Source organism: Schistocerca cancellata, chromosome 8 (assembly GCF_023864275.1).
Source record: "Schistocerca cancellata isolate TAMUIC-IGC-003103 chromosome 8, iqSchCanc2.1, whole genome shotgun sequence".
NCBI classification, from domain to species: domain Eukaryota; kingdom Metazoa; phylum Arthropoda; class Insecta; order Orthoptera; family Acrididae; genus Schistocerca; species Schistocerca cancellata.
In genome coordinates, this window is record NC_064633.1 from 611,775,394 (window position 1) to 611,799,784 (window position 24,391).

The following is a 24,391-nucleotide window of genomic DNA, read 5'->3' on the forward strand; positions in this document are numbered from 1 at the left end:
TGGCTCTGGGGTACGCAGGGGCCACTGGCATGAGCCTCGATTGGTAGTCATATTCTCCTGATTTGAACACATGCGACTCCTTTTTGTGGTGCTATATTAAAGACAAGGGATACAGCAATAACCCCAAAACCATTTCTGAGATGAAAACAGCCATTCTGGAGGTCATCGACGGCATCGATGTTCCGACACTTTCGCTATTGGGCTGCGCTGCATCGTCGCCACTGATGGCAGGCATATCAAACATGTAATAACCTAAATCCGAATATATTTAATATCTACATTGTGGGCTTTCAAAAAAAATAATGTGGTGGTGTGGCCCTCAACTACGTACCCATTGACTCAGAGTTGAAATATTGAAAGTTTTGACTGGTTTCGTTGTCTAGGTGCTGGGATACACAGCTGTCGCATTACACACCAAATACTGCTGAGTCTTCGATATACAGTATGAATATACACATGAATCGAATGGTCGAAGGTCCCTATCACTCGGCAGTTGAGAATTTTGAATGTGACAGAAATTTATAAATGACAGATTGCAATTAAATAAAAGTTGCAGGTACTATTTTTATCGACTTTAAATGACGAGTACGATAGCAGCAGTACCTTTAAGAATGCTCTTTATTACTGCAAAACACTTATTGGTGTCCGCCGCTCGTGGTCTCGCGGTAGCGTTCTCGCTTCCCGAGCACGGGGTCCCGGGTTCGATTCCCGGCGGGGTCAGGGATTTTCACCTGCCTCGAGATGACTGGGTGTTTGTGTTGTCCTCATCATTTCATCATCATCCAGGAAAGTGGCGAAATTGGACTGAGCAAAGACTGGGTAATTGTACGGGCGCTGATAACCACGCAGTTGAGCGCCCCACAAACCAAATACCATCATCATCATCATCACTTATTGATGTCGCTGGTCCAGCAATAAAATAATATATAAGTTGAATAACCGAGAAACAATAGATTCCTACTACACATAATTAGTATACTACGTATACTACGTCTTCACTACAAAAGCCACGCAAATCTCACAAGTGCACACGTCGGCACTAGGAAGTATCTTTATTCCCTGTGACCACGCGCAAACTGCTCCACTCTCCAAGTAGTTCCTGCGACCGACCGTCGCACTTCCATCCAGCCTCCCCATTAACGAGTGCTGTGATTGGCTAGAGAGCTTGTGCCATTTCTTCAAGCCAACGCACACTCACAAACATCTTGAAAACACTTACGAAATACTGGATTTACATTTAAATAACTTGAAATTAAACAAATATTCCTATGGCTGGATCATAAACAAGCTCTAACGCACGTTATTAAATACATAAACAAATCAAATAAACATATAGCAAAGGAATAGAAACGAAAGGTAGGCCAGTAGTCTAATGTCTCCGTGTTTTCTAAAACACAGTAAATATTTAACCAATTTCTTCATGAATAGTATATATCGGATATAAACAAAGACATAGACGAATAAATATATTTAGAAGCATGCTGCTACCGTTTTTTCGTGTAACCGTGGAATACTTATGGCCTGATGCGATCAATAGTAATTGGCCACCTTGACCTCCAGTAACTCATGTACTATTCAAGTTACATACCTGTAATTCATACCAATTTAGGTTTACACTAATAGCTTTCTGAAGACACGTCGATCGACAAAATCGGACGAACCATTTAGATTTTGGAAATTCGTTGCTGGGTGTTACTTGTATAATTTGCAGTCAGATACTAAACTTTAAACTAATGAAGATATTGAAAATCTGATTACACCATCAGAATCGTCATGCAAATAATGGTACTCTACGTGTTTCTTTTTAAGGTGTCATGATTCTTCTGGCTATTATTAATTTCTACGTGAACTGCGAAATGTCTGCCATTATTTTTTTCACGAGGTCCGCCATCTTTGGCGGCCACGCGGTCGGCCTGGAACACTCGCTGGGGCCACCCACGCATCCTGCTCCTGCCCATGGTCGGCACCACGCGCCTGTTGACCAGCCGCGGCCTGCCTAGAGCCCCCAGCGCAGCCACACCAGCTCAGAACTTGCAATATTTTCAGGGCGTCACAACTCGCCCGTTTCCTCACAACATGTTGAATAAAGTGAGTTCACCCGTAGTCTATAACTAATTTACGTTTTTTTTTCATATACGTCAATAACTCTGACGCTGCGCTTGCACGTGGATCAGGAAAATTATGTATACAATCCATGTTTCAGAGAAGCGTGGCAGAATAATCAACTGCTTCAAGGCATTTTATCATTTTACTGCAAGTGGGAGTGTTGTATGTTCCAAAGTAATTATAAATAATCTCGTACAGAAAGTAGTGTTACTGTTCAGTACCTGGGGTTGTGACTGAGTGCGGACAGGTTGTGGTGCAACAAACTACACAGCATGGTGTCTTTCAGAATGCGAAATTTATTAGGTACTTGTGCTCCACTGTTTACATATATATATGTTCAAACTAAGATGGTGGCGTGGTGTCGGCGTTCTCGAAATCCTCCCACGGCACGGCCATGTTCTTGTAGATGTCTGCGATGACTTTGGCCGAAGCCTTCTGCGTCCTGGGTCTCTCTGGATCGTCGTAGTCCACGGAGTGAAGTCCGAACTTCAGTCTGTGGAAAAGTGCTGAGCGTTATGCAGTGCTTATTGCTTACCCCTACAAACAGCGTACGGAAAGAATCGCGGAGTTTAAAAAAGTGACCATCCAAAAGCTGCGCTTTACGCATTTTGGGGATTACAAATTACAAGAAAAGACATAATTATTGCTGGAATGAAAATTAAATGAAGATGGATGGGAGAAGTAGAGGACTGAAAGTGTGATAGATGGACCACAGAGGTTCTGTAAAGAATTCTGAACCTACTACATCTGCATCTATCTGCACCTAAACTCCTGCAATTATCCTGACCATGTCTTCGATGTCCCTGCACGAGTTATACATAGGGATTTGTAGTGTATTGCTAGATTCCTCACTTGATAATATTTTTTGAAAGTTGTTGGCGTTTGCAGGGTAGCTAGCATGTGCTTAGAAGCATTTTCCAGTTCAGATTCTTCAGCCACTCGGTGGAGCCAATTGACGCGGCTTCAAACCCAAAAATATTTTGTTAATGAAAATCGCCGTGAGAGTACGCATTCGTACAAAATTTGGACATTTACTTTGATCCTATTATCACTTACAAAGCGCTGCCCAACAAAAAACTTCTTGAGATGTGAAAACAAGGTGAATTCATATGGAGCTACAGTAGGTGGGGACTGTGGAAATGATGGTATAATTATTCCCAGCAAATAAATCAGGAAGCGTCATCGTTACGCGTGAGGTGAGCGGTCGTACGTTGTCACGCACGAACACAATACCAAAAGTCAGTAGTCCATGTCACGTGCCGCAACTTTTTCAGTGGCTCACGGTTAGCTGTAGCGTTTATTGTTGTATCTCGTTCCATCCAGTCCACTAATTAAATCCATCGAAAGGCTCGAAACACAGTGCACATGATTTTTCTTGAAGACAGACGTGGCCTTGCTTTCTTGGATGTTAGGCAGCCAGTATGCCTCCATTGCAGTGTTTGTCCTTTTCTTTCCACGTGCCTTGTAAGAGATCCCTGTTTCAACAGCTATGACAGTCCTTATCAGAAACTCATTTCTACATCTACATCTACACAGATAGTCCGCAAGCAACCATACGGTGCGTGGCGGAGCGCACCCTCTATCGCTTCTTGTCATTTCTTTTCCTGTTCCACTCCCAAATAGAGCGACGGAAAAACGACCGTCTTTATGCCCCCCGCATGAGCCTTAATTTGCCGTATCTTATCTTTCTGGTCCTTTTACACAATGTATGTTGGCGACAGTAGAATCGTTCGGCAGTCGACTTCAAACGCCGATTCTCTACATTCTCTCAGTAGTGTTTCTCGGAAAGAACGACGCCTACCTTCCAGGGATTACCATTTGAGTTCCCAAAGCACCTCTGTAACACTTACGTCTTACTCGAACCTGCCGGTAACAAATCTAGCAGCCCGCCTCTGTACTTCTTTGATGTCTTGCTTCAGTCAGACCTGGTGCGGATCCCAAACACTACAGAAGGACTCTAGAACTGGTCGCACCAGCGTACTATATGCGGTCTCCTTTAAAGGTGAACCACTCTTTCGCAAAATTCTCCCAATAAACCGAAGTCGACCATTCACCCTCCCCACCACAGGTCTCACATACTCTTTCCATCTCATATCGCTTCGCAACGTTACGCCCAGATATTTAAACGACTTGACTGTGTCAAGCAGGACACCAGCAATACTGTACCCAAACATTACAGGTTTGATCTTCCTACTCATCCGCATTAACTTACATTTTTCCACATTTGGGCGTAGCTGCCATTCATCGCACCAACTGGAGATTTTGTCTATGCCGTCTTGTATCTCCCTACAGCCACTCAATTTCGACACCATACCGTACACCAGGGGCGGCCAGGCATCCTGCACATGTGCGGTGCACTTGCACGCGTGCAGTTAACAGGTGTTCCGCGTGCACACAGGGGCAAGCTGGCCACCCGCTTATCTCGCATCCCCATCATACCTTCTGTCCGCTCCTTCCTCTGTAATGCGTTTTGTTTCCTAGCTTGCTTTATTGAGTGAATGAATAAGGTTAGTAGGAGTGCTTGAAAGAAATAATGGTTTGAAAGAGTACCTATTACCTACGATACGTTTTATTTAATTATCACACGTGGAGTTTACAATACGTTTAATATCTGGAACAAAATTTCTACATACAGACAAATACAAACAGTTACGTAAATTTTCATCACTGATGTTTGCTCTTAACTGAGACTTATTAATTCAGCAAATGGTTTTCCAGCTCTCGCTATATTAAGCGCAGTCTTATAACTTGCACATACCGCTGGGCTATTATTGTTGTCGTCCTGAAAACTTGAAAATAGTGCTCCATAAAATGTTAGATCAGTTAGATGAGAGACATGACGAGAGAAAGACGCAGATCTCTCGTGACAACAGCAACTACGACAAATTCAAATGGCTCTGAGCACTATGGGACTTAACTGCTGTCGTCATCAGTCCCCTAGAACTACTTAAACCTAACTAACCTAAGGACATCACACACATCCATGCCGGAGGTAGGATTCGAATCTGCGACCATAGCGGTCGCGCGGTTCCAGACTCTAGTGCCTAGAACCGCTCAGCACGGGGTCCCGGGTTCGATTCCCGGCGGGGTCAGGGATTTTCACCTGCCTCGAGATGACTGGGTGTTCGTGTTGTCCTCATCATTTCATCATCATCCAGGAAAGTGGCGAAATTGGACTGAGCAAAGATTGGGTAATTGTACGGGCGCTGATAACCACGCAGTTGAGCGCCCCACAAACCAAACATCATCATCTTCATCATCATAGAACCGCTCGGCCACTCGGGCCGGCCAACTACGACAGATTCATCTGGTATCGTCAGATCGCTCTTCTTAAGCTCAGTCAATTCCCCATCCGCTCAGAATCCGACAATAAATTGTACTCGCCCTTGTGAAATTTATTATAATGGCCTTCAATACTAAACTTCCGTTGACCAGCGAGAATACTGCCACATATTAAACATTTCGAATTTTCACGTTTTTACTCGAAGAAAAAATTATTCTCCCATTACTTTTTAAAAGATAGCAAATCTCCACTTCTCCGTTTCTTGAAATACAACGTTCACTACGTAGTGGTCGCAACGCATGAACGTCCGCGGCTTAGCCTGGCACTACACTGCCGCAACCTGCCGGCTGTCGCCACAGCCCCGGTCGACGCCTGCACGCGAGCAGCACACGTGCAGCGCTGTGCGCTCATGAGCCGCGTGCAACGTTTGCCCGCCCCTGCCGTACACCAAGGCATCATCAGCAAACCACCGCAGATTGCTGCTCACTCCAGCAGTTAAATCATGTACAGAGAGAACAACAGAAGTTCTGTGACATTTCCCTGGGGCATTCCGGACGAAACCCTTGTCTCTGATCAACACTCACCGTCGAGGACGACATTATTTAAGAAGTCTTCGAGACACTCGCATATCTGTGCAGTTATTCCATATGCTCCTACTTTCGTTAACAGCCTGCAATGGAGTACCGTGTCAAATGTTTTTCGGAAATCTAGAAATATGTAATCTGCCTGTTGCCCTTCATCAATAGTTCACAGTATATCATGTGAGAAAAGCGCACGCTTAGTTTCACATGAGCGATGCGTTCTAAGACCGTGCTGATTCGTGCACATAAGCTTCTCACTCTCTAGTAAGTTTATTATATTCGAACTGAGAGTATGTTCGCCGCCCGCGATTAGCCGAGCGGTCTAAGGCGCTGCAGTCATGAACTGTGCGGCTGGTCCCGGCGGAGGTTAGAGTCCTCCCTCAGGCATGGGTCTGTGTGTCTGTCCTTAGGATAATTTAGGTTAAGTAGTGTGTAAGTCGGGTGATGCTGAAAGAATTAGATTAGGAAATGAGACACTTAAAGTAGTAAAGGAGTTTTGCTATTTGGGGAGCAAAATACTGTAACTGATGATGGTCGAAGTAGAGAGGATATAAAATGTAGACTCGCAATGGCAAGGAAAGCGTTTCTGAACAAGAGAAATTTGTTAACATCGAGTATTGATTTAAGTGTCAGTAAGTCGTTTGTGAAAGTATTTGTATGGAGTGTAGCCATGTATGGAAGTGAACATGGACGATAAATAGTTTGGACAAGAAGAGAATAGAAGCTTTCGAAATGTGGTGCTACAGAAGAATGCTGAAGATTAGATGGGTAGATCGCATAACTAATGAGAAGGTATTGAATAGAATTGGGGAGCAGAGGAGTTTGTGGCACAACTTGACTAGAAGAAGGGACTGGTTGGTAGGTCATGTTCTGAGGCATCAAGGGATCACAAATTTAGCATTGGAGGGCAGCGTGGAGGGTAAAAATCGTAGAGTGAGACCAAGAGATGAATACACTAAGCAGATTCAGAAGGATGTAGGTTGCAGTAAGTACTGGGAGATGAAGAAGCTTGCACAGGATAGAGTAGCATGGAGAGCTGCAACAAACCAGTCACAGGACTGAAGACAACAACAACAACAACAGTGTGTAAGCTTAGGGAATGATGACCTTAGCAGTTAAGTCCCATAAGATTTCACACACATTTGAACATTTTTTGAGAGTATGTTCAAGGATTCTGCAGCAAACAGAAGTTAGGGACATTGGTCTATAATTTTGCGGGTCCGATCTCTTACTTTTCTTAGATACTGGAGTATAACACTGCAAAAACTCCACGGCTGCTTCAATGCGTTTCTGTTTTAGAACGTCAGTAGTTTTTCATACCCAAAGTGCACACCGTTTGGTGGTGCAAATGTTGAGCCACAGTCACGTTTACTAAAGACAGCGAAATGTTTTGAAAATGCATTGACAAAACGGAATTCGTTAGCCGCCTACTGGAACGAACTTGTTTGTCGATGCAGCGCACCACTCATGCGGTGATCAACGGCGGGCATCCTCTGCGTTCCTCCGCGTGGACATCTCCCTTCCTTCGTCAACCATCCTAAGCCACTTCCGCGCCACAGCTTCACTTCTCGCCTTGCCCTCGAAAGTTTCACTTAACTGACGATAAATTTCACAAGATCGAACATTTCTCGCACTCAAAAACTTGGTAACGTCTCTAAGTTCACAGTCGGCAGCCCGGACCATTTTTTTAAGCATAATCACCGACAAATAATGAGTGCAGACGTTAACGTAATGAAATAAAATAGCTAAGTTACCTCTTTCTCCAGTTTAAGGATGTAACGGCGCATGTGTGACTATGGTGCAGTCAGATGTACGTGAGATACGTGCAAACGTTACATGCTTTCTGGATCAGCTCTTTATGAGGCAGCATCATGGTTGCCTACGATAAGGTACAGAAAAATGACCTTTGTCTAGCTGTGGCTGTTAAATGGGTGATGGTGTATGTAGAGAGGGCAACACAGAACACTCACTGAGTTCTGAGAAAAATTTTAGTAGTATATTAGAACATCAGCATGGAAAGTATAGCTGAAATTTCCTCTGAGGGTTCTGCAGGTAATAAGAGCCTAAGAAATGGACACAATACAGCAATGGATAGGAAGAGCTCTGTTAACTCATCAACCCGACAGAAATTTGAGAATAAAGATGATACATATCAGCGCAGAGATGCTCCTGCAAGCTGTATGTGGAAACAGGTAGCACAGGGATAGCAACGGTGGACTGATGGTCAGACAGTCCACTGGTATTAGTGTATCTATAACATCTGGCTAGGGGGAATGAAAGAGATAATTCCAGGAAAAATAGACAAGATAGATGTCAGGGTCAGACAGTGATCGAAATACCCGAAGTGTTGCACATATCCGCTATGTGGTTTCAGTATTGCCGGCGATACTCACGAGTATCCATTCATCCACTCCAGGTTGTCGATCAGACTCCAGTGCGTGTAGCCAATCATTGGTACACCATCTTCGTTGATGGCGCGCAAGATAGCTGACACGTAGCCCTGCAACAAATAACAGTGTCATTATAGTATCATTAAAATATATCACTTCCTATTCTACAATTAAATATTCATTTTGCTTAAACTGTCGTGTGGTGCGGAAATCCGTGTGGTTGGCGTAACACTGGTCTTGCGTTTGGATATTAGCAGAAATTACAACGTGGTGAAAGTTTTCCCTTTAACGGTCCCCAGGAGCATTCACCACTGCGTAGTTAAGCGGTGAGACTAATTTCTGGTGACTGTGGTGTCCAGGGAATTCGCCAGGGGATATGCTTAGGAAACCAGTCATGGACGACGCGAAGCGTATCAACAGGTACCCTGTTATCTCGGAACATCACACCACAATTGGGAAACAAACATTTTACCGGGGACTGAACCTGATCAGAGAAAATGGTCACATATTCCTTGGCTGTAAACTACCTTGGAGAGTAACCATGGAGTCCATTGCTGCCAAATCATCACCGCCCCGACATGTTTCACTCTTGGGACATAAACTCGGCCTTGAACTTGGGAACAGTATGAAACAACACTCAACCGACCAAATGACTTTCTTGCTTTTGCTCCACAGTACAGGTTTTATGGCTTCGGCACCAGTTTTCCTTGTGTGGGCATTTACATCATTGTAGTTTTCAGTGCAGTATATCGGAGCTAAGTGAATTCGAATGTGGGCAGATTGTTGGTGCCCATCTGGTAGTCGCTTCGTAAACAAGGGAGACAAAGTGTTTGGTGTTTCAAGAGGAACCGTATTGGAGAGTTACACCACATACATGGAAAAAGCAGAGTCACAACGTGGACTAAAATGTATGCTGAGTGATAATGACAGGCGATCATTGAAGAGGAATGCGGGGAAAAATAAGAGAACTATAACCGTAAAAGTCACCGCAGAAATGAATGTCGCACTCGCGAACCCTGTCAGCACCAAAACAACGTGAAGGGAGCTGCATAAGCAGGGAATAGCTGAGCGAGGTGGAGTTATAAAGTCAGTGAGGTGCTCTTCGTGGTTAAACACAACAGTGCAAACTGCAAGCTTGGCCAGCATCGGCATCTATGTGCAAACATGCGACTGTCCCAGTGTTCCCAAGTTTTTGCCCAACGCCGTTGTCTCTCTTAAGCGGCATGACGTTCCTAATCGCATCTCATGTCCCTCTGTTTCTTCTGAAGACAAGTTACACGATTCAGACACTAGATTCTGCCTCGCAGTCTTCTTCTCCATTCTTTCGCTTAAGATTCCTTTGCCATATTTCACATAATGTTACTTGTGCTATGGGTACCAGATTTCCTAGTCCTTTCTTTTATTTGAGTATTGGACATTACTGTTCCCAGGAATTTTGTGGGCCTTTCATCTGCGTCAGACTTAATTTCATAGCATTATTACTTCTTTTAGTACTTCTCCATATAAGCATCCAACTGCCCCACACGATGAATAAATATCAGTGGTCGGGACATCATTCTCCGTGGTAGCGAATCTGTCTAGGAAGTTTGGTTGACACTGAATTTCTCACTTCTTTAAATTTTTTATTTGTCTGAGCTGCCTGGTCTGAAACTGACGTCGAAAACAGGACGAGAATGTTGACTCACCCTGAGGTAGTGGACGCGGCCCGTGTCGTTGAGTACGCCAGGAGGGTCCACCCAGCCGTTCTCCGTGACGAAGATGGGGTAGCCGGGGTAGGAGTCGTGCACCCAGTTGAGGAGCTTACGGAGTCCCCATGGAACGTCCTGAAACAATCGAGGCACCACTCACGTACAGAGCCTACATACAGGTGACAAACGTATTACTCCTGAGAGAACATTTATTTACTTGTTTAACCTGATCCAATTATGGCCATAGGGCCCTCTCCTACATCAGGCCAGGGTTTCACGTGTACAGTATCTATTAAAGCACAGTTACCTAATAAATAACATTTTTAAAATGACAAAGAGTATTAAAATGATTTGAGTGACTGAAGTTTGAGTAAATCGTACTGATTACGAACTAATAAAGTTATACTGCCAGTACTTGTACTATCATTAATAATAATAATAGGTCGATAACTCTGCTTCCGCCGTTTTGCAATAGACGGCAGTAGCGGAAAGTGGGGTTCAGGTGGTTGGACATAGGTGTAATACAACAAGCTTAGGCATCTGTAAACATAATGCCCTAAAAATATTAGTCGATTTGTGATTGCATCATAAGGTTAATCCCGATTAAGTACGTACCCATTTATCGCCATTTGCGGGAAGTTTTAATTTTCTGCTTTAACATGAAGAAATCTGCAGCTGTGCCTCTTAAAGTGCTGGGTAAGACCAATGGTGAGGGAACTTTTAGTGGAAGAACGTGCAGAGAATGTTTTCAACGCCTTAAGAACGGTGATTTTGATGTCGAAGACCGGCATGGCGGTAGAGGACAGAACGTTTTCGTAGCTACTCAGACGAAGAGAGTCATAGGACATCATTATCGAAAGCAATTGATGCGTTCGAGCCCAGTACTGAAACACAAACGGCCACAATACAGCGATAGACGCGTAAAGGTGATTTTGCAGCAGGTCAGTGCTCGACCCCACGTCGCAAAACCCGTCAAAATATACATGGAAACGTCCGGCCGTATTCTCCATACGTCGCTCTCTCTGACTGCCACCTTTATCTATCAGTGGCATACAGTCTGGCTGATCAGCACTTCCGATCATATGAACAAGTGCAAAATTGAATCGATTCATGGATCCACACAAGAGACGCCCAGTTCTTTCACCAAGGAATTCGTGTACTATCCGAAAGATGGAAGAATGTAGTGGACAGCGATGGGCAATACTATGAATCATAATATTTTTGTAAGTTTTTCACAATAAAGCACCGAACTTCGAGAAAAAACGGCGGAAGCAAAGTTGTAGACCTACACTCCTGGAAATGGAAAAAAGAACACATTGACACCGGTGTGTCAGACCCACCATACTTGCTCCGGACACTGCGAGAGGGCTGTACAAGCAATGATCACACGCACGGCACAGCGGACACACCAAGAACCGCGGTGTTGGCCGTCGAATGGCGCTAGCTGCGCAGCATTTGTGCACCGCCGCCGTCAGTATCAGCCAGTTTGCCGTGGCATACGGAGCTCCATCGCAGTCTTTAACACTGGTAGCATGCCGCGACAGCGTGGACGTGAACCGTATGTGCAGTTGACGGACTTTGAGCGAGGGCGTATAGTGGGCATGCGGGAGGCCGGTTGGACGTACCGCCGAATTGCTCAACACGTGGGGCGTGAGGTCTCCACAGTACATCGATGTTGTCGCCAGTGGTCGGCAGAAGGTGCACGTGCCCGTCGACCTGGGACCGGACCGCAGCGACGCACGGATGCACGCCAAGACCGTAGGATCCTACGCAGTGCCGTAGGGGACCGCACCGCCACTTCCCAGCAAATTAGGGACACTGTTGCTCCTGGGGTATCGGCGAGGACCATTCGCAACCGTCTCCATGAAGCTGGGCTACGGTTCCGCACACCGTTAGGCCGTCTTCCGCTCACGCCCCAACATCGTGCAGCCCGCCTCCAGTGGTGTCGCGACAGGCGTGAATGGAGGGACGAATGGAGACGTGTCGTCTTCAGCGATGAGAGTCGCTTCTGCCTTGGTACCAATGATGGTCGTATGCGTGTTTGGCGCCGTGCAGGTGAGCGCCACAATCAGGACTGCATACGACCGAGGCACACAGGGCCAACACCCGGCATCATGGTGTGGGGAGCGATCTCCTACACTGGCCGTACACCACTGGTGATCGTCGAGGGGACACTGAATAGTGCACGGTACATCCAAACCGTCATCGAACCCATCGTTCTACCATTCCTAGACCGGCAAGGGAACTTGCTGTTCCAACAGGACAATGCACGTCCGCATGTATCCCGTGCCACCCAACGTGCTCTAGAAGGTGTAAGTCAACTACCCTGGCCAGCAAGATCTCCGGATCTGTCCCCCATTGAGCATGTTTGGGACTGGATGAAGCGTCGTCTCACGCGGTCTGCACGTCCAGCACGAACGCTGGTCCAACTGAGGCGCCAGGTGGAAATGGCATGGCAAGCCGTTCCACAGGACTACATCCAGCATCTCTACGATCGTCTCCATGGGAGAATAGCAGCCTGCATTGCTGCGAAAGGTGGATATACACTGTACTAGTGCCGACATTGTGCGTGCTCTGTTGCCTGTGTCTATGTGCCTGTGGTTCTGTCAGTGTGATCATGTGATGTATCTGACCCCAGGAATGTGTCAATAAAGTTTCCCCTTCCTGGGACAATGAATTCACGGTGTTCTTATTTCAATTTCCAGGAGTGTAGTAATAATGACAATAATTAAATAAACGGTAGTGTTAATATATAAGAAGAATATATAGGTGTACAAAATTGATGTTTTTTTTTATATAGCAAGTTCTGGGAAGAGGTAATTCAAAGAGACTGCATCGGGCAGGAATACTGGGAAATGAGGAATATCAGGATGTAAAGAGCGATGTACAATGGTAATGAGTACGCACAGGGACAACGATAATCCTTATTGTTGCTTTCGTAGATATGTCATTCGCTGTCTTCTGAAGCTGGAGACTTTATTTATTTCACTAAAATAATGGCGGAAGTTTTTGCAGAGTCGGGTTCCTGCTACTGAGGAGGACTTCGAGAAGGTGGCTGAACGACGGAGGGGGACAGAAAGGATTTTATTTATCCAATTTAAATTTTCGTCTATTATTGCTTTTAGACTCCTCGCTGAAGGAAATAAGATGATATTTGAACCATTTAGGGTTAAAGATGATAGGGACTCTCGGTGTTTCAGGAGACGAATTACCAACCAGTACCGCTTGGATTTTGCATAGGCTGATATTTAGCCCTATATCCTGTGCTCATTTCGATAGCGCACATAGGTCGGTGCCGAGATTCTCGCCAGATGTCCTCAGATTTATTGTTTTAGCACTGAGATACAACTGGAGATCATCAACGCACATGTGGTATTTGCAGTAGGACAAAGCCGATGACACATTTTTTCATACAATGAATAGAGTATAGGACTTAGTACCGAACGCTGGGGGAAGCCTCACGCTACCTATCTCCATTAAGACTTTATGGAGCTGGACATGAGGACGGCTGGTGAGATGTCAGGTACGAACTGCCCTTGGCGACATATTTCGTCTGCTAAGTTTGGCAAACAAAACGTCATAGTCGGCTTTGCCGAAGTGTAAGAAGCACGTCATAGTTTTCTCTTGTGCATCCATCGCAAACTTAAGGTCATTTGATTACCTTTCTCAAGGCAAACGTTGTGCTGCGATGTTTGTGGAAGCCTGATATTTATTACTCTAGTAGGCTGTTTGTAGTTAGGCAGTCTGTTACCTAGTCTTGAGCTATTATGGGTATTCAGCTGCACCTTCTTAATGCTTTATGCAACCAGCAGCTTCTTCAAATACCACGCGCGATATTTTCACATTCTCCCTCTCACTATGTACAAACATGCCCTGCAGAAGAAATGAACAGGTCTTCTCTGCAGGAAATCGATGAAGTCAAATTTTGTGCTGGGATACGTTTTAGCTAGACGAATTATTCAATAAAAACGAACAAAAGTGACCTTCAATTCGTTTTACTCGTATAACTTCAAAAACGCGGCTTCCAGCAAGAACATATACTACGACAGAATTTAACTGTGTTAAATTTCCAACAAAAATGTCCTATTCATTTTTCTGTAGAACTAATGGTGTGCTCGCAGCGAGCGAGAGAATATGATATTCTCGCCGCTGGATTCTGAAGGCGCTGTGGGTTGCATAACACCCACATGCCGCTGGATCACCCTGTGTATTCTGAGGTCTTGGACAGTGCAGGAAGGTTGCAAATAGGCTGCTGTGGCGGCATCCTTTTTAGGTAAAGGCTTAACTAGTCCCTGTTTCCAGACTTCAGGGGAAACACTCGTGGTTAACGAGTAATTGAAGACAGCTATTGTAGTAGCCAGTAATAGGACAATAATAGGCTCTACCATTTGCACTGTGATGCCATCGTTTAAAGTAGATGCTGATCTGATACGCACTATGGCTTTTTGATGGTGTAGCTCGCAACATGCTTTAGACAGAATTTTTCGCGGTTATGGTTGATGTAATCAGTGAGTCTCTGTTTCCTTTGTGGTTCAGCTGGCTTTGAAGATAAAGTGAAGTATCAGTTTATTAGTTCGTCGACTGGGACGGTGGGATCTGCGCAGCTTTTACTTTGCGTACACCAAGACAAAACAGGTTTTTCCATAGGATTGCTGGTCTATATCCGTTCTAGGTTAATGCGTGGGTACGCCTGAGTTTTACATTTCTCGCAGCTTCATTGACACTGCTCGACTTCTGCTTGTACGTAATATGATTTTCAGGTATGGGGCGCTTTTTATGTGCCAGGTATGTAGCGTCTCTGAGATTCATGAGCTGTTTTAGTTCTTAGGTTAGAAAACGTGCAGGTTTCCTTCTTACTTTTCTCATCTTCAAGACGGCACACTTGTCATAAAGTTGAGTAAGTCTGTTAGCAAACGCATGAATTTTTTGGTTTATGTGCGAGAAAGGAACAGAAAGCTTCCTTTAAGCTATTTATGCGCCTCAGCTACAATTTCAGGTAAGTTAATGCCTTTGAAGCCTTGGTTCGTAGTCAACGGCTGTTTCTTCCTGGAACATTTTAGCTAGTACGCGATGAAAATTATTGCATGGGCAGACATGCCAAGTGCAGATGTTTGAGAAGTACAGTTTGGGGATTTCCTTGCAAATATGTCTATGAGAGTATGTACGTATGACGAGTAGGAGCAAGATGAAGTAGCGACACGTTTAAAGAAAAAAGGTTCGGCTTGAATTTCATACTAGATAGATTACTGTACAAAAAGTTTATGCTTGTCTTCGACCATTAACTTGATAATAGAAACACCTGCTTGGTGGGTTGCGAGAAACCCTGGGCTACGGTACTCACCGAGATCCAGTAGTTGGTATTGTAGCCTGGAATGGTGGAGGTGACGACACCGGCGTCATAGAGCTTGGAAGGCTCCTGGCCGCTACGTCCAGAAGTTATCAGAGACGTCGTGTAGTGGTTGAGTCCGAAGAAGTCGGACGTACCTGTGGGCAATAGAGGTATGCAGTTGATTAAAGCTCCGCGGCCGGTAGGGCGCTCCTTTATTCTTTTAACTTTTCGGTCACTTTTCTTATTGGGCCAGGCACGCTGTTGTAGAGTGAAAGTCTCTTCAACGAGAATATCTTGTCCTTCTAGGACTAGAAATGGGCGTCATTTAAAACAGCTACCCTGTGTGACAAGAAGACTGAAGCAACTAGAACGGATGGAGCAAATGTAACGGAAGTTTGTGGGATGAGAGAGTGTGTGATGTTATTTTAGTGATTACAATATCGAGTCAAAATTACAAAGACCTTGTCAGTGATCTTATTAGTATAACTTTGCATCCCCTCTCACCCTAATACATCCTCTAAGCTGCTTGTGAAGGGTCTTATACAGCGGCTGTATCCTCTGCTGAGGTTAGCCTCCACAACTGTTGTAAGCAGTCCTTGATATCCTGGACACTGACACTGGGACAGACACGATGTCCATGCTGGTTCCACAGATGTTCCATTGGGGGAATATCTGGTGATTTCGCTGGCCACACGGTCTCTAAACGTCAAGCAGAAAGTTTACAGACACATATCATGTGTGAGCGATCTTTGTGATGTCGAGAAATGGTACGCCGATTTTGTCGCCTGATACGTACCAGGTAAGGAAGCAAGACGTCCGTGACGTAGCGTTGTGCCTTCGGAGTTCCATAAATCACGACCAGCCGTGACCCACGTCATAACCGATGGCTACCCATACCATAACACCAGGAGTATTAATAATTTTGGGAACTTGTTATTTGGTTGGAACAGAAACATTGTAACCTAATACTCGAAGTTAGCCATGTAGTTGATCCCTAATTGCGACACTTTTTATTTAATTTCGTGTGACAGTTATAGTGCTAACATCTTCACCGATTCTCTCGCAGTTGCTCCTGCAATGCTGTTTCTCTTGTAGGGAGCAATGTCCGTCACTCAACTTCTGCAACTGCATTTTGGTAAGGTCGACACGTGGAAAATACCAGTACTGTACAGGACGTACTAGAGTGGAAAGAAGCCTTGAGAGGCGTCCCCTGTTTCTGTGCATCGCCTACTCACCCCTGATGAGGAGAATCTCGGACAAGGAGAGCGAGGGCAGGCGAGACCTGGTGCGCCCCTCCTGCTTGCTGTTGGCTGCCACGCGCTGGCGCACCACCTTGGGGAAGTCGCCCAGCAGCGAGAAGATGGGATTCGCCCAGAGCCCGATCTGCGAGCAAGGGATTGTGTTATTGGAAAGTCTACAAAACTAGTGACAGGACAATAACAGACTGGACATGGAAGCAAACACAGATACTTTATGGTGGCACTGCTGACCTCAAACTGCAGCTGACGTTCCGAGGCATCGGCGTCCTCAGCGCTGTTGGTCAACGGCTCGTACCAGCCTCCGTCCAGCGTGATGCCGACCTTGCCTGTAATGACAATCTACATTACTGGGTGTCTTTATACTACTAGTATTTTCATTTGTAGTGACTTTCATGAATACAAAATAGAATTCATTGCTATGTTCTTAAACACACTCCAAGACAGAAAAAATCGACGCACCATGGAAGAATTCTTCGAATGCGATGGAAATGGGTGGTTGTGATGTATATGTAAAGACAAACAAACGCTTAACTTTCACAAAAATTGGGTCGTTTACTCAATAGAAAAAACTTCGCAAATAGTGCAAGTCAATGTTGAGTTGGTCGACCTCTGACCATTATGTAAACCGTTATTCTGGCATTGACTGACATAATTGTTGGATGTCCTCTTGATGGATATTATGCCAAATTCAGTCCAGTTCGTGCTTTACATCGTCCAGTTCCCGAGCTAGTTGGAGGGTCCTGCCCATAATTCTCCAAACATTCTCAGTTGAGAAGAGATACAGCGACTTTGCTGCCCAAAATAGGGTTAGACAAGCAGTAGGATCTGTCGCCGTGGGCGAGCGGGCGTTATCTTGCTGAATTTTAAGGATAGCCTGCCAGGAAGGGAAAACAATATGGGGCGTAGAATATCGTCGACTGTGCTATACGGATGCCGTGGATGACAACTGAATCGGTTTTGCCGTGAAGAAAAAATGGCACACCAGACCAGCACTTCCGACTATGGGACTGTATTGCGGACGGCAGGTTGGTAGGGCACCACTGTCCAAAGCGTCTCGAAATAAGTTTTCGCGCTGGAATCTCATTGACTGGAGTAGAATTGTCTTCAGTGATGAGTCCCGCCTGGAACAGAGGCCCGGTGACACCCCAGACAGTGCTGAGACAGTAACCTGGCTGTCACCCACCACCATACCTTTGTCTGCAGGGTCGTCATATATCTCCCCAAGTGAGAACATTTGGAACATTGCGCGCAGCGCCCTTCATCCAGCTCGGGATTTCACTGTCTAACGCACTAATTGGACAGAATTTGGCTCGATATCCCTCAGGAGTTCATCCAACAACTCTGTTCATCAGTTCCAAGTCGAATAATTGCTTGCGAAAGGGCCACATGTGGACCAACACGTTACTGACTTGCTCTATTTGTGAAGTTGCTTTTCTTGAATAAATCATCCAATTTTTCTGTAACTGTAATTTTTTGTTTTTCTGTACATGTACATCGCATCTATTTCCGTATTTTTCCGATAATTCCTTCGTCGTGCGTCGCTTTTTATGTTTTAAAGTGTATGTTTCAAGGATTTTCTAATTTATTTACAGGGGAGTGATGTAGGGCCATCTGCTTGTTGAAATGCCACGTCTTTCTTGAATACCTATTTGTCACTTATTACCGATAACACGCTATTAATGTTAAGAGTCACAAGTACTTTCCACTGTCCCAATCGAGGAGATAACACAGTTACAGCATATTGATAGCTCTCCATCAGATAACCGTTACGGTGAAATATGCCGAAGAATTCAATAATCCAAAGAATTTTAGTCCAGTTGCACTATCGTGTCAAGTTTACAAATTGCTGAATATACTGATTGTAAATCGTATATACCTGTAATTGACCCCTTATTTAACCTCGGTAATCTGGATTTCGACCAGCCAAAAGCTATACAGATTTGACACTAGCAAGGTGACAGGAGTGGTATTTGCAGACTTGACAGCAGCGTATGACACTGGCTGGCTCTGAGCACTATGCGACTTAACTTCTGAGGTCATCAGTCGCCTAGAACTTAGAACTACTTAAACCTAACTAACCTATGGACATCACACACATCCATGCCCGAGGCAGGATTCGAACCTGCGACGTAGCGGTCGCTCGGTCCAGACTGTAGAGTCTAGAACCGCACGGCCACTCCGGCCGGCCGTATTGTCCATCAACAGCTACCATTAGTCAAGGTCTGCAATCGACCACGGATTTTAGCATCACTACACTCATCGCCACTCTTCTGCAGAACAGTAGATTTTTCCTGATCTTCCAAGGAAAGAGTAGCCGATGAAGACCACAGAGAAACGGCACCACGCAACGAAGTGTCCTGGCTCTAAGTCTGTCCAATATATACACCAATGACCAACCCATAGCGCCCAATAACTGGAGCTTCTTCTATACTATTGTCCCTTCTCTGACTACCAGGGCACAGATCTGGAAACAGTAGAGAAGACTCCCACGGATGCCCTTAAATAAATATCCAGATACTACAACCAGCCCCTCGAATATACAAGCGTGCGCTTTTCATTGAAACTAGTAGAAAATTACACAGGCTGAACATTAATAAAACCGGGAAACTGAAGAGACGGATTCCTGACTGAAAATGGAAGAGAGAAGGTCCTATGACCATATGTCCGGAAATGCGTAGTTGCCAGGGTAGACGGCACTGACGAATGGCACGTCATCTGACCACGTGCCATGTGTTCCTTGTGTGTTGCAGGCTGTGTAATTGACGCAGCGTACTGTAAGCAGCAAAATAGTCGGATACAAGCCGAGATGATGTTTGTGTGTGGCCAAGCAGGTGGGAACGGCCGAGAAGCAGTATGGCTATGCCAAAGCAAGTACCATCATACACATTAACTACTACATCGCACAACATATGAAGACCTTTTTGGACGTTTGTACAATCATGGCTCCTTCCACACAGACGAACGTGTTGGGAGGTTGCGGACTGTGCGTGCAGTAGATTCGAAGGATCCGATTCTACAGTCTATTAAGACAAACCCTAGTACAAACTCCAGTGAAGTATCCTGGCAACATTGTTTAGGCCAAAGAACAGTTACGTGTACCTTGTTTGGCTACCGCAACTATCCCTCTCACCTGATGTAGGCCACTGAACACCGCTGTCATGCGGATGCAATGCTGCTCTGTACTGTGTTCTGGGATGATTTTTTCTGTCGTTGCAGGCACACAGTCCATTTCCAGACACATGTTCATAGGACCTGTTCTCCTCCATTCCCAGTCACTAATCCATTCCTGCACTTTGTTAGTTTTATTGATGTTCACCCTGTAGTACGGTCAGGTGTTCAACTAGAACACTGTGAGACCCCAAACTATCTAGGTGTCACACTTGATAGATTTCTTACTTTCAAGAAACACTGCAGGTCAAAAGTTTCCACCAGAAACAATGTTCTACAGAAACTGGTCGGATTACTGTGGGGTAGTCAAACTATATGAACTTATGCAAGTGCAGAACGCTATTCTGCAGAAGAATATACATGTCATGTTTGGTATAATTCAGCAGAGGCCAAAGAGGTAGACATAGTTGTCAATGACACCTACATAATCATAACAGATTGCTTTAAATCCACTCCAATCGAATGGTTTTACCATATCGTAGGAATAGCACAACCTCCTGTTCCAAGAGAAACAGCTGCAAGTGATGAAAGAAAGACTTGGATCAGGAGAGAACCCATTCGCTGTATTGACATGAACTGCCCCTGCAACGACTGAACTCAAGGAGTTTCCTTTGAACATCGATTGCACTCAGATCCACTGACAAAACAAGTAGGTTTCAGCTTTGGAGAGCTACGACGTACCTTTCGCCAGGCTAGAGAACAATTTGAGAAACTTCGCCTCCTGGCTGTGGTGAGGAATGGAGGACTTAAGGAGTCCCTGAACAGACTGAGATCTGGAGCTGGTAGATCGAATGTTAGTTTGGCTACATGGGGCTACACTGATCAAGATTATATGCAGTGAGACTGTGGAGAAGACCTGACTATTCATGAAATCCTTCAATGCCGACTGTGTCGAGTCTCCGGCATAGAAACTGAACCTGACCAACGAACAGAAAATGCACGGAAGTGACATACTTTTGGGAAAAAGTAATGTAGTCATAACTGTGTATAATACGTATGTTCATGATATGAAAAACAAAATCAGCATATTTAAATAACATGGTATACGCAATCACTTTTAATAAAAATATTATTTTTATTGTGGGTTATGTGAATGAGACATCAAAGGACTGTTCAGACTGAGTGAGACTTACTGCACACGAAGTACGTTTTATTAAAGGTGATGGTGTAGTAGCCTTCAGTGCAAGGAGTGGTTTGATGCAGTTTTCCAACGTAGTCGAACTTGCTCAAGCCTCTAAACTTCTGCGTAACCTTTGCAACCTACATCCATAAAACTTGCTTACTGAAGTCAGGTGCCGGCCTGTGTGGCCGAGCGGTTCTAGGCGCTTCAGTCTTGAACCGCGCGACCGCTATGGTCGCAGGTTCGAATCCTGCCTCGGACATGGATTTGTGTGTGATGTCCTTAGGTTAGTTAGGTTTAAGTAGTTCCAAGTTCTAGTGGAGTTGATGACCTCAGATGTTAAGTCCCACAGTGCTCAGAGCTATTTGAATCATTTGAAGTTTTGGTCTCCCTCTACAATTTTTGTGTTCCACACTTCCTTCTATAATCAAACTGACCATTCTGTAGTACCTCAGGATGTGCTCTATCCACTGATCCCTTCTTTTACCCAAGTTGCTTCATAAATTTATTTTTCTCTATAATTTGTTTCAGTACATCCTCATCAGTTATCCAATCAATGCATCCTCAATATTTTCGCAGAGCACCACATTTTGGGAGCTTCTGATCTGTCCTTGTCTGGATTGTTTATGGAACACACTCCTTTTCCGTACAAGGCTACACTCCCTATAAATAACTTTAGAAATGATTTCCTGACACTTAACTCTTCATACGATGTTAACAAGTCTGAGATTTCCAGGAACGCTTTCTTACTATTGGCAGTCTTCATTTTTTAATCGTGCGTACTTCAATTGCCTTCACTTATTTCGCTGCCAAAATTGCTTAACTCATCTACTATCTTAAGAGTCTCATTGTCTACTATAATTCCCTCAACACTGTCTGCTTTAATTCGAGTACATTCCATTACCTTTCGTTTTATTTTGTAGGAAAATCTGTAACTGCTCTTATTTTTTTGGAATTGGACGAACTCTACAGCTATTCGCTAAACGTCCCAAGATTTCTTATTTCTTGTGGAGCGAAGAGGCACTTTTCGAATTCAGGAGGTGGAGGTCTGCAATTTGAACACACTTCAGCACTGTTATCAGGTGGCTTGGATGTTCTTCAAATGTCTTCGAAAAAACGACAGTATCATTCAGATAGCAAAGAACGCCTTCCACCCGAGTCGTCCAGGCAGGTTCTCTATTAAACTTTCGGAAGTGGCTGAATTGTTTACACCGTCCAAGCGGCATAGCTTTAAAGGCACGGAGGTCGTCAGGAGTTATGAAGGCTATCTTTTCCTGGTAAACCATTATTTGCCAGTAGCATGTCTGCATGTCCTTAGATGAAAATTACTTTTCCCCTTTCAGGTAATCTAGAGTGGTCATCAAAGTACGGCAATGGAAAGCCATCCTACTTCGTGATTTGGTCAGTCGTCAGGAGTCGACGCCGAAATATGCTGTACCGCCATAGTAAAATCACACTTTTCTCATACTCATCATTTCTTCCCACCTGTTTTATTGGATGACTCGAACGAATACTTTCAATCATTTCACCGTACCCTGACCAACACCTCCAGAGAACACTGATGGATTGCTGATGTACAGCTGATTTATTGTAGGCCTGGAATCTACTGGCCATAGGAATAAAGTACTGCTTGTAGTCCTGTTCCTTTTGCTTTGCCTAATTGGAACCACAGTGATTTAGATGCTTTTAAATACCCGGTGCCTCCACCAAACATTGTCACGTTGAAACCACACTCAAGTCCAAATCCGAAAGTAGGATTGTCAACGAAATACAATCCTCAGCGCGGAATGCACGTTTGTTAGGAACACTTCTGTAGCTAAGAGTGTTGAAAGATTTCGAGCCACATAAGAGAAGCCAGTAACAGTTACAGACAGTAGCTGTCGGACTCACCCCTCTGCTTGAGACGGAAGTTGAGGTCGTAGAGCCGGTAGACGCGCGCGTGCGCCACCAGGATCGTCTTGGCCATCAGGTAGTCGGCGATGCCCGAGGAGTTGGCGCCGGGAGCGAACGACGTGGCGGACGAGTAACCGTTGGAGAACATGTTGGGCTCGTTGAAAGTCAGCCACAGCTTCACCTGTGGACGAAAGGACATCATTCCGTACAGTTCCGCATTGTCGTTTGCCCAACAAAATGTGTACGAGCTTGCCGCTGACAGACCGGACTGGATTCGAGACTTCAATGTAGGTCGCAGCGAGACCTCAACGCGGGACAAAACGTTTAGATACGAAAGAAAACTTAGAAGGGTCCCAAGGGAGAGTTGTAGGACCATTATTGTTTACAATATACAGGGGTCAAAACATGTTCTCACTGTTTGTAGTTCAACAGCTTCGAAACAAAATGACTTAGTTACTCACCTCATCATTGCGTAACTACCAAATTCGTTGTGGAACTGGAAAATCGCGTCTCGCATGCTCGTGTGATAAGGTAAGGTGAACCAGTACACTGGAAGAAAATCGAGTAGATATCATGAGCTGAGTGGCCTGTTATTAGTGAAATTCAAGGCTGTATAAAATTGGCGCTGGGAGCACCAGAATATTCAGGAACTACGTTTGTGACAAGTGCGAAGATAATGGAATTATTAAAGGTCTGCAGAGGGCCGACCACAAACAGGGACAATTCAAGCGTCCAACGATGTGGTATTATAACATTACGCCGGATCTGTGAATTCCGGAACATGCATGAGTGAGGTAAACCACTCTAGTGTTAAGATGGATTCGGAAGGCTGCAAAGTAGGTGGAGTACATTCCAGGACTGCTATAAGCGCTGAATGAAGACGACTTAGAGTGAAGTACTGAATACAGCGAATGGTTTGAGAACGAAGAATTTGCAGGAAAAGTTGTGCAGCCCGACGAGGCTCAATTCAGATTTAACGGTACTGTGAACAGCCACAATTCCATTTGTGCCAAGTGTATTCTCCAGGCTTATTATGTGTTTGTAGACTGGCATGCGATGGCGACGTTGGCTAGAGACACTGCAGCACGCGTGCGGAATAACGCTCCGGCGCCGGTCCTCGCAGCGGCTAAGTCCGTTATCAGCGCTCTTATGTAATCAAGGTCATGCGGTCGGTATAAAATCGGCCAACGCAGACCAGCGGAATCATTCTGCTGTGAGCTATATCTGCAACAGCATTGAGGCACTATGCCTCGTCGACGTGTTTATCGTCAACGTCGCCATCGCATGCCAGTCTACAAACACATAACAAGCCTGGAGAATAAACTTGGCACAAATGGAACTGCAGAAAGTGTGATATTGAATGGACCTATTTTTCCGTGGATGTCGAGTTAATTTCAGTCTTGACGTTGCCACAGGGAGTACTGGAAGTGGATGGTTTACTCTCGCCATCGTCCGATGTGAAAATGCCTCTCTACCTGGATTGGAATCATTCACCGACCGAGATGCCATCGCTTACAAGACCTGGCATTGTGTAATAGATGCTAAGACCCAATCTAGACCTAGTCATGTTTTTA

The 24,391-nt window shown here is 44.9% G+C and overlaps 1 protein-coding gene across 2 annotated transcripts in view; it reads right to left on the reverse strand.

The window, feature by feature from the left end:
* Positions 1-2,413: 2,413 nt before the first annotated feature.
* The window catches only part of LOC126094711 (myrosinase 1-like), a 178,201-nt gene continuing 156,223 nt past the window's right edge, over positions 2,414-24,391 (reverse strand). Inside the window, exons 9-11 of one of the 2 annotated variants that reach the window (XM_049909244.1) lie at positions 10,046-10,183; positions 8,364-8,470; positions 2,414-2,599 (exon numbers count right to left, since the gene is read on the reverse strand). In XM_049909244.1, coding sequence (XP_049765201.1) covers positions 2,449-2,599; positions 8,364-8,470; positions 10,046-10,183 — 396 coding nt within the window. In that variant the 3' untranslated portion in view covers positions 2,414-2,448. The remainder of the gene's footprint in view (positions 2,600-8,363; positions 8,471-10,045; positions 10,184-24,391) is intronic. The other variant, XM_049909247.1, reaches the window with a different exon arrangement.